Source organism: Poromitra crassiceps, assembly GCF_964638095.1.
Source record: "Poromitra crassiceps genome assembly, chromosome: 10".
Taxonomy (NCBI): Eukaryota; Metazoa; Chordata; class Actinopteri; order Beryciformes; family Melamphaidae; genus Poromitra; species Poromitra crassiceps.
Genome location: NC_139631.1, coordinates 18,386,892 through 18,400,812, shown reverse-complemented (window position 1 = coordinate 18,400,812; position 13,921 = coordinate 18,386,892). Strand labels below are relative to the sequence as shown.

Sequence of the window (13,921 nt, the reverse complement as noted above, 5' to 3'; positions counted from 1 at the left end):
ATAGTTAACCATAAAAATCAGCGACTGACCATCAGAGGAGGCGGACATGGCAGAGGATGCTTGATGGGAAACACAGACACCAATCTAAACACCTGAGAATCAATTGATCACATACCTGATATTCAACTTGATTTGCTGGTGAAAAAGTTTCTGATTGAAATAACTGTATCATAGTTAATTGGGACAAAACCTGCTGAATCGAGGACTCTAGCTAGGGGGCACGACTTGGATAAAGCAGTTTTTAGGAGCTTCGACCTGCTGGTGGATCAGGACCCTTCGGATTGGGGCTTGGACTGGGTGCAGCCAGTGTTGTTTGGTGTTTACACTGGTGGATACAAATAACTATAGCTATATAGACACATATACATAACACATAAACAATCAAAAGTAGAAAATGTATAAAGCAAAATAATATATTTATATATTTATACATTATGCATAATCAAATGCAGTTGCATTCATGGAGGTAGATAGCAAAGAGGTAAAGAGAAAAAAAAGGCATATAGACGACGCTGTGCTTTTGGAGCAGAAAAAGTACACAATGTGGCTGTAAATATGAAGGCAAATGCAAGAATTCCTGTGTGCTTATTAGTAATAGTGTATACAGTACAGAGTACAGTATGAGGTGAAAGGAAAAAGTGGCAGGACACTGCTGATCTCCTTGAGTTACCCATCCAGTGGTCTGGAGAGGAGGGTCTGACTTGGCTGGCAGGGTTCCCCACAGTTTAGCAGGAGTTGTTGGGGGCAACCTTGTCCCTGCATGTGGATGTGAGGGTTGGCATGGCAGCTCACACAAACAGCACAGAGTAGGGGGGACACCGGCAGCCCTCAGAGGAAGACTCTCGCATCCACGTGCCATGACACCCGGCGGCCGAAGCTGCTGCCCAGAACGTTCTGGAAAATAAACATATCAGAAAATGTTGGTGCCATGCATGTAACAACAACTACAGTATATGCATTATCATAGTTGATTTGTATAGCCTTTATTCATGCAGGGAATGTTGACTTTCAGCAACACATACGCATCTAGTCTGACCACTGTCCTGACTGGAGAGCAGCTGGGGGGCAAAGCGCCTTGCTCAAGGGCATTTTGATGCTAGTTGTTGAAGAAAGAGAAAGCACTGCACATTATCTTTCCCTACCTATAGTGTTTTCCAGCCTGTCCGGGGCCACAAAGTGGCACAACCCACCCCCTATATACTCTTAACCTCTTGGCTGCTGCCACCCAGAGCCGTATAATAGAAGAGTTCCGACATCTCCATTCACTCCAATGGACCAGTTTTTTTTCCAGGAAGTAGAAAGTGGAACTCTTGAGTTAAAAAAGCAGCACTGTCGAGTTGCAGCAAAATAGACAGTTTGTGTTGTACTCTGAAAGGGTTTTCCCCCCCTTGAATCAAATTGTACATTATCAGCTTTATTTTAACATGCAAAAGTAGCGCGAGACCCATTCCTGGCTGTTCATTGGCTAATGAGTCTTGCATTTTGGTCCTCCGCTGACGCCACTCTCTCTCTAGAGGACACTACTGCCACCCAAACTGTCAGGGGCATAACTGATCCAGATGCCATTAGGTTGACTTGTGGTGTGTGGCTCACCTGCTGCCCTGCAGGCCGTCCCCTCCACACAGGTCTGTTTTGGACATGGCATCACTCTGGCACTCGGCACAGACCAGCCTCTCTCTGACCAGCTGGGCGCTCCACACCTTGACTTTACACGCTGCACTGGCCTGCTTGACCCGCAGGTACACACAATAACTGCAGGCACAGAGAAAGAGAGAAGGGAGCAGTCAAAAATAGATGGTTGCTAGTGATAAAGCATTGATAGAACTCATTGATTCAACTATTTCTCACTTTATTAAAATTCTTAAAGCATACTGACATACAGAGGGGTCTGCAGTGTTATAGTAAAGCCAAACCACAGCTTTCAGAAACACAGATGTTATCCTGCCGGTCAATCTCCTCGCTGTCAGGTGAAAAGTATCGGAGTATGTATCGGAGGAAGCCTGCGCTAGTCTACGGCTCTCCCCAGATTTGCAGAGGGGGTGGAGCAATGACAGCAGGGGGAATTGGCCAAGTAAACAATTGGGGAAAGGAATTGGAGAAAATAGGAGAAAAATCAGAAGGGAAAGAAACTTGATATAAAAACAGGCTGCCACTTGGCTGCCACCAAGAGAAGAGCAGATGGTCCATTTCCAGCTGAAGTCGGAGAATTAAAAGCCCATTTTAAACACTCCAGAGAGGCATTCCTGTTTTTCTCGCCCACATACTAAGTTGAAGTGTTATAGTGATCCAAGCAGGCTGGATGGATGAAAACAAAGTAGCAATCCAAGGTGTTTGATCAGTGACTCTAACTTGACAACAGATGATAAAAGATGTGCTCTATTTGAAGGTGTTCCAGCAGGGTCACGGTCACCTGGTATCCTAATATCAACACAGCTCGGTCTGTGCATAGGAAACAATAATAACGTCTTGTTTTCCAACTCGCTGTGTTCTCTGGCAGCTACTTTGAACATGTGCACTATTTGTTTTGTCTCTGATTCAGCCAGTTGTGACTAAACACCATCCCCACTGGGATGTTTTGTCCTAGGCAATATGAACTTTACTCCTGAAGATGTTTTTCACAGAATGATTCTGCATAGCCCTACCAACGTTTTCACATCTCTTTTGTCAAGGGGTTATGCAAGGACACATTCAATGGCAGCTATTTCATCCTCTGTGCCTGATTTGGAGTGATCAGACTTGCATTTTGATGGGTTTTCTACATAGTCTGGGCACAATTTAGTCAAAATGTGCATCAATGAAGCAATAAATATAAGCAATGAAAACAGATTTTGAAAAAGTGATAAACATAGTGTAATATATAGATTTACTAGGCATCGAGCGTGCATAGCGCGCAAGATACCTAGGCTCGGCTGCCCTATTGGCACATGCTGGTATGTGTGTATGTGTGTTGCTCACTAAATGTTATTGCATCAGTGATGTCACAATGCCTCCGTGTGTGTGTGTGTGTGTGTGTGTGTGTGTGTGTGTGTGTGTGTGTGTGTGTGTGTGCGCGTGTGTGTGTGTGTGTGTGTGCCCCATTATGATATAACTGATGACATCATCAGTGTGTGTGTGTGTGTGTGTGTGTGTGTGCGCCCTTATGACATCACTTTGACATCACTGATGACATCATCACTGATGACATCACTGATGACATCACATCATTAGCTAATTAGCCTAATTAAATCCAGCTCCGTCAGCATGGGTCCCAATCGCACGTAAAACGGCATAGCTGTGGCCGAACACAGAACTTGAAACAAACAAACAATTGCCCACATACTCAATTTTATATATCTAGATAGATAGACAGACAGACAGACAGACAGACAGACAGACATACATACAGACAGACAGACAGACAGATAGATAGATAGATACATAGATAGATAGATAGATAGATAGATAGATAGATAGATAGATAGATAGATAGATAGATAGATAGATAGATGAATATCCGTGAATGTATAATCCCATATATCCCATACATACATATTCCATATAAAAACACACAATACTGCAGGTCTGAAAATCAGAAAATCATAGTGCGAAGCATTATGATTACTCATGATCACTCATGAGTCTCATGATCACTGTGTGAAGCCTTAGTAAAGCAAAAACCCACTCGCTAAATCTACTACAGCCTCAGTCTGAACCTTCTCCAAATATTACAGACCTTCTTGAAAACTCGCTCATGTAGATAATTACATTACATCGAGCAAAGACAACAGCCCATCATCATTTCATGTCACTCTCCATGACAACAACTCTCTATGGGAATCAGTGCCAGATGTCTGTGTGAAATCAGCTGAACTCTATGCTTAATTCTTCACATTATGAGTAATGCATGTCCAACCCTCTGATGCTTCATGTTTCAGTCAAAACAAAGGTATCCAATGTCGACTTTAATCTGTGTAAAAGGCTGTGGGCTGTCGGGAAACCGGCCTTGATTTTGTGCCCTGATGTCTGATTGTTCCAGCGCTGACATGGATTACTGCTGCCTTATCAGTAAAGGGCAGCTCATGATGCAAATGCACATTGGCGGGGTTTCTCTTCCACAGTCAAAGCAATTTCAAGCTTCTCGTGTGTTAAGGCAACCTTGGCCTTAGTCTCCCTCCTCTAATCTGTTGTAGCCCAGGGATGAGCTTAAAATTAATTTAGAAACAAATTGATACCAGCTAAAGACTTGGAGTAAAATCTGTTTTTAGCAGAGGACTGGAGCTGGCAGAACAGGCAACAAATTAAGAGATTCCAAAACGATATAGCCACCTTTTCTTTTTTACTTTCTTTTTTTTTGGGGGGGGGGGGTACATGTTAGGGAGTAACTTTTAGTAAATGCATAGATGACATTTTGGAATGAAAATTCTCAGCCCCAGAACAAAATACTGTGGGACAAAGACCCACATGCAATCATTGGCACACTACACAATTCAGCTGTAATTCCCCCTCTCTGCATTGATTCTATATACATGAAAGCCTACGCTGCAGACACGGGCAGCAGGCAGGCAGGGTCAGTAGTCAGTAGTCTTGTGTTTGCTATCTGCTAACGGAGGCCCTACTGTACCTGGCCTTCTCCTCCTTCATCAGCATGTGTGGTCGCCTCCAAGGGTCCTTGAAGTTCCTCTTGAAAGAATCAGGCAGGATCTTTGCCACCTCTGGAAGTAGGGAGGAGGTGGGGGGTGAGTGAGTGGGTGGGTGGGTGAAAAAAGCAACATGTTGAAGCCATTCATTTTTCAGATTAGCTCTTTTACCCAGAGCAGAGCATATTTTCAATGTATAGAGGGATACACAGATACAGGCAGAAGTATAAGCACAGTGAACATTTCATCCATGACTAACTGATCCAGGGTTGCTGGATGACTCAAACTGATGTGAAGGCTGAAGGGCTGTGGTGAAGATCTTGAACTTTCCTGGAAGTTTGTCTGTGCGTGTTTTATTACCAAGAAAGTGATTCAACAGTATAGAGCTTAGCAGGTGGATTTGAAGTAGTGCAGCTGGAGATAAGCCTATTTGGACCAGATATGTGCAAATCTGTTGCTAACTGGCAACCTGTCAACAAGAGTTACCTCAGAGAATACTGAAATACCAAAGTGATATGTAACAGGTCTGCGTGCAGGAATGTATGTAGTCGTACTCACCTTTAGCAGTGCTACATATGGCGTCGTTTCCGAAGCATCCTCGTCGCTGTTTGAGGTCAGGACAGGGTGTGCCTCCATTTCTCGGCGGGACAGACACTTGGCGACTCCTTTCTGTGCTGCCGACGCCACATGGAGACGTGCACGATGACCAGGGACCCCATGATCCCACCACACAGTCAATGGCTGCTGGGGAAGCAAGGAGGCACAGAGATCAGCTGAGGGTTCAGGATACATGGCAGAAGAAACTGCCAAAACAGTTGACTAGTCTACTAGTCATTTACAAGGTTCAAGGTTCAAGGATATTTATTGTCATTCCAAAACATGAGACATGGAAGGGAACAAAATACGAACTCAAGGTCCTGGTGGATATATCAACTAGGATATCATAAATCATATCATAAAATATCATAAAAACAACTGAGTACTAAAAAGGAGAACAATATAAAAACAACATAGAAACAACATAAAAACAACATAATACCTGATGTAAGAGCAAGGGAGACATTTAAAGTGTAACTAACCCCCAAAACACTTTTTTTCAGCTTTTAACCAATATATATGACTTTGGGGGTGGTGTGTGAAGAATGCTGGTCAAAATCTCCACATTTGAGACCAAACTGTTGCCATTCTACCATTTGTATCATTTTTCAGCAGCATAACTGGCATAAGTGCCCTCTATGGGTGGAACACTGCTTTTTTTTTGCCCTCAAATGAATGGGAGATTTGATACGTCGTGACGTCACGATGAACCAAAGACTATGGGATTTCAAGATAGTTATTCCCCTACTCCCCCTGTACCCTTTCGGCTCCTCACAACTCCAAGCCTATTCCCATGATGTCACTTGACTTGTTAATCACCTGTTAATTGATTACAATCGCCTGTTATTTTCCTACCAACTCCTATGTAACACAATACTATCAATAAACGCCACTATAATCATAAAAGGAAGGAAATGGCATTGTGTTGCTGTAAATCATTCCCAACCTTTTTCATACTAAGGAGCCCTATGATGAGATTTGGTCTCTCAGATGCAAATCTGATTTTTTTTTCTTTTTTCTATGTAGCCTAGATATGATTTTGTCCAGAATTCCATATAATTAGGTTGAGAGACAACATAGAATGCTGGAATCCTCTCAAGGACGACTTCTGTGCCCCTTTTCGCTGGGGACACGGAGCTGCTGCTGCACTGACGCTCTGCCCGCCTGTCTGTGACCAGCGGCTTGTCCAGTCGTAACCTGTGTAACCTGTGAGTCCAGATGCGGGGTTCCCGCAATCCTGTACCCAATCTCAGACACTGATTGTGCAGAAAAATCGCACACCAGCTATTTCTGTCTGTGTTTGTTTGTTGTTGCTCCGTGAGGGTTACAAAGGGACGAGGCTGTTTCGCCTGTGAGCACCGCCAGCCTGAGGAGGAGGGAGGGGGGAGGGGGGAGGGGGGAGAATGTTCCAGTACCCCTGTGCAGCTCTGTGCTCTGCGCTGGAGAGGAGCAAACTTTTGACAAGAATCATGGAAAAGGGAGAAACGAAAATTAAAAACGGATTTCATGGCGCGGTATATGGCAAGTTGGATGAGGGAATGACGTGGAGAAATCTCGCATTGTGATTACATGAGCGTGAGAGCGGGGCGTTTGTCCTGACTATTGTGCTGTGCTGCGGTAACCAGCCTCGCATCACTAGTCTCTTTTAATGTAAGTTGAGACAAGCCACACACACACATTGGAGAAAAATAATTAAATTTCTAGTTCGGCACTGAATGGCCAAATTGATAACTTTCAACCATTTGGAGCAACGCTGTTTCCATACAGGCCACCAGCGTTGGCTAGTTGTTGATATTTATAAAGATATTGCAGCTCTCATATAAATTATTTTCAAGGCGGTGGGCAAACTGTAATGGCGTCGATTTCCGGAGAAAAATTCCTGAGCTGAGCACAGCCAAAGAGTATAGTATAGACAAGAGGATACGTCATTTCTTGGTTTTTCCCATAGGTTTTTTCAAATCACCGTTTTGTTACATATCTGGGGGGGTTAGTCCCCCTTTAAGGTGCAAGTGTTGGCTCAACAAGGAGCCACTTAAAGTACATTTTGTTACGCTCACAGCTGGTGGCATTAAAGTGCGAGGAATTTCACGAGCAGCAGTTTTAGATATATACATATATAGATATAATACATACTATGTACTATATATAAAAGATAATATATATGTATATAATTAGATACGTGAAAACTAAAGTAAGCAACGTTGTGGTTATACATTATAACCATAGAGTGGTTATACATTGTTCATAATTCTCACAGCCACCGGAAAGAAGCTATTCTACGGTATGAGGCTGTGTTGACAAACGTATGCATTTAAAAAAAACAATAAATAAAAACAAACACACATTACAGAGCTGCATACATAAAGTACTGAACAGTGTAATTCAGGTAGGTTTAGGCTGGTGGCAAGCAAGTGACTGGGTCATTACCATCTGCTAATTCCAGATCAACCGACTCAGACTCAGGAAGTCTGCGACCCGGTCATATGTTTGGGGCCATTCAAATAGGAAGCTAATTTGGCCTCCTGTATTCTCTGGTTTCCCTTAGGCCCACTGTTTTAGAGGCTTTGCATCAACACCAGGCCGGCCAGGCTCCCGGCGCAGATTCTGGGCCTTCTGGTTCCGGCTAGGGCCCTGGCCACTTCTGGATGACACTTCTCTGATCACTGCAAGATGACATCACAATGCCATCGGTGACATCACAAGTGTCACAAGTGCCGTAAAGTGTGACATCACTAGCTGGGAATGAGCTCGAGGCAGGAATAGTCTGAGGAAGGGCAGGGTGCTCGAAACGTTACCTATCTCAACTGGAGCCTTGCAGTGTGCGAGCTTTATTCTCTTCCCAATGAGATGAGTTATGACATCACCAGTGGTGTCATATACCCGGACTAGGACGGCTATAAGTAGGACCAGTTCAACGGTTCAACACTTCAGACGTTCGGGACTTCAGAGACCTCCATGACTTCAAGGACTTCAATGACTTTCATGATGCCCAGGAGAGCCCCAGGGACAGAGACAGCTACAGGGACAGACGGCGTGCCCAGAGAAGCCGCCGAGTTGAGGACGAGGAGCGACATGACTCTTCCCAGGACGGCTTATCAATGTGGAGTGGACCAGACTGAAGAAGGCAGGTGGGTCCCCAATCGGCATGTACCCCTAAGCCTCACCACAAGGTCCACCTTTAGGAGGCGCTGGTCAACACCCAGTTGGCCAGCGGTTTATGGGAGAGAGGGGCCTCCATCACACACTTGCCAGTGTGCCTGTATCAACACAAGCTTCAAGATACTGTACTATTCAGGGTCATACCTACATGAAGAGCCGGCGGGTTCGCTGGACCTGCAAACCCTTGAGAGGGAAAACGTGACCACCACGTGTGGTGTCGGACTCCGTGCTGCGCCTCCCCTCGGTGGGGTTGGGCCCGGCCCAGATCAAACCTCTCTAGCAAGTGAGAGAGCTGATGGTGGGAACCGATCCCCCCTGGCTGCCTTTCAACCAGCCGGGTCCCACCAAACCTCTACAATACCCACACTTACACACACACACACACACACACACACACACACACACACACACACACACACACACACACACACACACACGGAACACCAAGTAAACACGGGAGCAGCAATCAAGCTTCCCATTCAGTAGGCTGTTTTAACCAATTACATCAGGGGAGGAGGGAGGCAGGAAGCCCTATTAGTTAGATGGCTGCTCTGATCAAAGCCAAGAGTCTCCAGCGGGTCTGGTCTCACAGAGATTTAAAAGCTGCAAACATACATTTAACAGCCCTGTTTCAGGGGGGAAAGCCACACTTCATAAACATACAAACACAGAAGCTGAGAGACCGACAAAATAGTTGGAAAATACACACACACACACACACACACACACACACACACACACACACACACACACACACACACACACACACTCTCTCTCTCTCTCTCTCTCTCTCTCTCTCTCTCTCTCTCTCTCTAATGCATAAACAAAAAACATACACAAGCCCTAAAACTAAAAGGCAAAAGTGTGAACCACTGGGATGATTTTCTTTTGTTGTCTTCTTTTGAGTCTGATATTGGCGACGTTGAGGGTTGAGCTTCTGAATTGTTCAGTGTAGACAATAAAACATTCAGTAGAATGGAAGCAGGTGCAGTGTGCACACAGCTTGAACCTCTCAGATGTTCTTGGTGAAATTATAGGGAGGGAAATATACCATAACTGAATCTGATCCTCTCTCTCGCCATCTGATCTACATGTACTACACTCTGTCTTCATAAATACACACTCACCCCACAGTACAATGCCACAAGTGAATAAGCGTGTCTGTGTCTGTGTGTGTGTGTGTGTGTGTGTGTGTCTGTGTGAATGAGAGAGAGAGAGAGAGCTTTCAAGGTGCCGCCTGTCCTGTCCATTCCCATGGTCCGGGTTTTTTTTTTAGGGGGGGGGGGGGGACGCGGGGGGTGCAGTCTGTCTCAGTGACACAGCCGATCCACAAAGCCACTGTGGAATCTCTGCATTCCTGCACATTAGTGCTGCCCACCTGACACTCGCCTTTCCCAGATAACCACACACACACACACACACACACACACGCACGCACGCACACACGCACGCACGCACGCGCGCACACACACACACACACACACACACACACACACACACACACACACACACACACACACACACACACACACACACACACACACACACACACACACACACACATTTACTTTATTGCATTTAGCAGACGCTTTTATCCAAAGCGACTTACAAGATTTACAATTACAATGTACATGTAACATTGCACATTACCATTTTTGTCAGATAAACCCACCCCCTACTTCTACCGTCAATCATCACTCTCAAATACGCAGGCATGAAAATACAAAATACACCCTTAGACTTGTGCGAGTGACATCGCACTTGAAGAGTGCAATCCAACCAGACACCACAGTCCTATCAGCTTCCTACGGTAGCCTCCTCTTCCTCTTCTTATCCCTATCCCTGTTCCCCTCGCCTTTCCTTCCCTCCTCCACGGGCCAGCAGGGCAGTTGGCAGCAGACAGTTGAGGTCTTTTACTGCCGAGGACAGACAGGCAAACAGGCTGAGTGTGACAGAAAGGGTCAGCTAGTTCCCGCACCCAAGGGGAAACGGGCGTATTACTGACTCTCTCTCTCTCTCTCTCTCACACACACACACACACACACACACACACACACACACACACACACACCCCCACACACACACGCAAGCGGAACTAAGTCTGGAAGTCTCAACCCCTGAGCCATCAGAGGTCAGAAGGTAATTAGCAAACCGTGGTGGTCCCCACTCTGGTCCTGGTACCACCGGTGCAGCAATTCCACCACCCACATGATAAGCTGACACAGGCTGACCCGCTGAGCTGCTGCTGTCCCCTGTCCCTATTGTTGATGAGAAAGTCCCCCGTAGGACAGCATGCCGCCACCTCTGACCTCCGACCCCAATACAGAAAGCAACTGGCACTCGATTGTCAGCATGTTCAGCTTTTGTCTTTCTCACCAGTTGGTATTTTATTAAGTGTTTTCAAGTGCTTTAAAAAAAAGTTTCCTGTCAAGGAAGACTTCTATAAGTGATTGGAGATACAGTAACATGTTTCCCAAATGGACTTTTAGCCACCCAAAACTATTTGCAAAGTTTTAAGTGTAATAGCTGATTTATTAACACTGATTAAGTGTAATTAAGTGTAATTACGTGTATAGGTGATTTATTAACACTGATTAAAAAGTGGTGAAAAGAGAGAAGGCTAGAGGAAAGGTAAAAGAGTGAAATGGACGCGCTTGGAGAGAGTTCATTACCTGACGCTGCCAGACGGGGGCGGTAGGTTAGAGGGTTCACGGACGTGTGGCCAACTTTCTCGGCAGTTGGCACGCCTTCAGGCTAATGTCATTAGAGCTAGCAAATCAAACCAAACAAATGAATGTGTATCCAAGCTCCTCTCCTTTTTTCGGGGTTTAACTTGGCAGCCACTCTCAAGACACACTTGTTACAGAGAGATAAATAGCTCACTATCTTTTAAATGAAATGGCCCACAAAACCTTGAAGATTGGCATTCCGTTGCTTTCTTTCTCTCCCTCTCCGTGAGTTCCGCTTCCATTTTAGGGCCTCATAACAAAAGAGTGAAGGACCGGCTATCAGACCTGCCCTTCCAATTTGCTTTATCTTCTGCTGCTTTATCATTCTGTCCTGCATTCTCCCTTGTTCTTTATCCCCATCTGCCTCCTTTTTTTGGTCCGCCCCCCTCCCCCCCCTCCTCCCCTCCTCTGATGGGACCCAGATGTCCAGCTGCTCTACAAGGGGACCACGGCACCTCAAAACCTCCACAGCCCCCCCCAACCCTGAACCGTGGTATGGTCCCATTAGACAAACCTTGTTGTACAACACAGGGTAAAACCATAAGCCTGTTAATAGGGGTGAAGGACACGAGACTAAACCATAATAACCGGTTACTTAAACGTTTCCTGTAGACACCTCGAGCAGAGGAGCCGCCGAACACACCAACCAATTAAAAAGATTCATTCTAAACACAGCTGAGGCAGCTTTTCTGTAAAACAAGATGTAGTAGGAGCTAGGAAGTCACTGTCATATGACATGCGTGACCACTTTATCATAGCATCATGAAAAAAACGATAGACATCTTAAACACATAAGAAATATCAACTGCGCTATACAGGTGCACACATACTATATTATACCACAATGCAAGTCAGCTCCTGTTAGTCTGGGGCTTGGGAGCAGTGACTTTCCGCTCCTTTACAACAGGGAATCAAAAGAATACAATGAATCAAAAGATGTGTTCTTTTCACTAGATCAACTCAAAAGAGCCATGGTCGGAGTAGTGAACTTTACATGACAAATGCTCTTGAGTCTTGGCAACATCGGAAAATGGGAAAACTAAAAAGCAGTGTGTACTTTTCCACATCCAAACTGCTTTAGCCAAGTTCTGGATAAAAAATAACTTGGAGAACAAAAATAAAATTCATATACATATTTATTTCCATTTGTTATAGAGAAATGCATTCGAATGCATCCCATCCTATCCAAAATCACAAACAAATCTATGTAGCCACTTTACATGTTCGTCATGATGAATTATATTATTGAATTATATAATGCAATTTTATTTGAATGTTTACTCACCATACTAAAGGTGAGAAGAAGGAAGGCCAATTTGCTATCAGGAATATCTAATACAACGCATGAAGTACCAGAAGTACCAGAAGTATCAAATTGGATGGCAATCAATTCATCCCAAAAGCTAACAGCTGTCCAGTTTCAGCCCAGCTGGGCGAAAGCATTCGCTACTCCAGCAGGTCACATAGCGGATATGTGGAGGGAAGACAGGGCGAGGGAGTGAAAGAAAACATCACGGCTTGACAACATACAGTGCCCCAGAGGGAGAGAAGAGAAGCACAAGTGCCGGGAGGAGAAGAGGAGAGGAGGATGACTGATGAGCAAACCTCTGGTGAATGAGGCGGAGGCTGTACGTCTTCCTGTCGCAGTGAGAACTACCAGATGCCACAGTAGGAGAGGAGAGGAGCTACCCCATCCCCCTACAGGCCAGTTTGATCTCTCAAGTCTGTTAAGAATGAGCAATCGTCTCAATGAGACTTACTGTAAAGTGGAGGAAGTGTGTAAGAATGTGATGAAACAGACGCACTCCTACAGTGAGCAACAAACTTGAAGCTTTAAAGGCAAATCCGCCCTCAGATACTCTTTCACTCTTATACATCTTCAATCCATCTTGTCTACTTCTACTTCAGTTAGTGATTTTCCTACATTTCCCAGAATGACTTTAGACAACCCATACAACCCATGCCTGAACTTGTTACACTCAGCTGTGGGTTATACAGGTAGGCAGAGGGCGCAATAGCAATAACAATAACTATAGCATAGTACGAGCAGACTAGTGACTTTTTGGTTTGTGGCTGCATTGCATGCTGGTCTATTGAGGCTACTGTTCAGTGGAGAAATTGTCGTCCCTGCCTCTTCTACACTGGATGTCTCCCTGTATGACTGTTGAACATTGATGCAAGATGGAGACACTAGAGAGAAGCCCTCGCTGTGTGAGGGGCTGATGTTTACCACTATGATGTCACGCCATCTATTTTTGGCCAATTATCCACAGGAATGAGAAAAACACAGCACCAACCAACAAAGTGGGCCAAGGCACATCACCACCAGCTGTTTAACAGTCTTATTAAAGTGTTTTGGGATGGATTGTCTCTTCCATTCACAAACTCCACCTTAACACTAACACTATACTGCTGGTGCTAAGCTGATAACCTTGTCTATTCCTGAGATAAGTGTAAAGGCAGATCCTCCCAACTGTTTACACACAACAGCCACTTCTGCCAAACACGACATTTGAATGAGATCTCTAGAGTCTGGATAAAACGCTATCCATCGCTCTGAAGAGTGTTTGTGTCCGTGGGGTGCAAACAGACTGCCGGCCTCTCTGTCTCTCCTCTGATGTCACCCTCTCCAAGCCCTTTACTCTCCTCCAGCTGACAGCTGGTAATTGCAGCCTGGGACAGACAGTACACAGACAGAGCCCTTGATGCGTTACAGAGCCACAGGATCAAGGTTCAGATAAAGGTGGAGTATAATGTGGGGGTGAGGAAACATGGGGGCGTTTTGACGGAGCCAAAGTCACAAGACACATGCTTTGTTTA

The 13,921-nt window shown here is 45.1% G+C and overlaps 1 protein-coding gene across 1 annotated transcript in view; it reads right to left on the bottom strand.

Annotated features, from left to right (window-relative positions):
- Window positions 1-788: 788 nt before the first annotated feature.
- LOC310783453 (somatomedin-B and thrombospondin type-1 domain-containing protein) overlaps window positions 789-13,921 on the bottom strand; it is a gene marked incomplete at both ends in the record, with an annotated part of 17,188 nt that continues 4,055 nt past the window's right edge. The window contains 4 exons of the mRNA XM_083644319.1: window positions 789-894; window positions 1,594-1,752; window positions 4,601-4,691; window positions 5,175-5,360. Coding sequence (XP_083500445.1) covers window positions 789-894; window positions 1,594-1,752; window positions 4,601-4,691; window positions 5,175-5,360 — 542 coding nt within the window. The remainder of the gene's footprint in view (window positions 895-1,593; window positions 1,753-4,600; window positions 4,692-5,174; window positions 5,361-13,921) is intronic.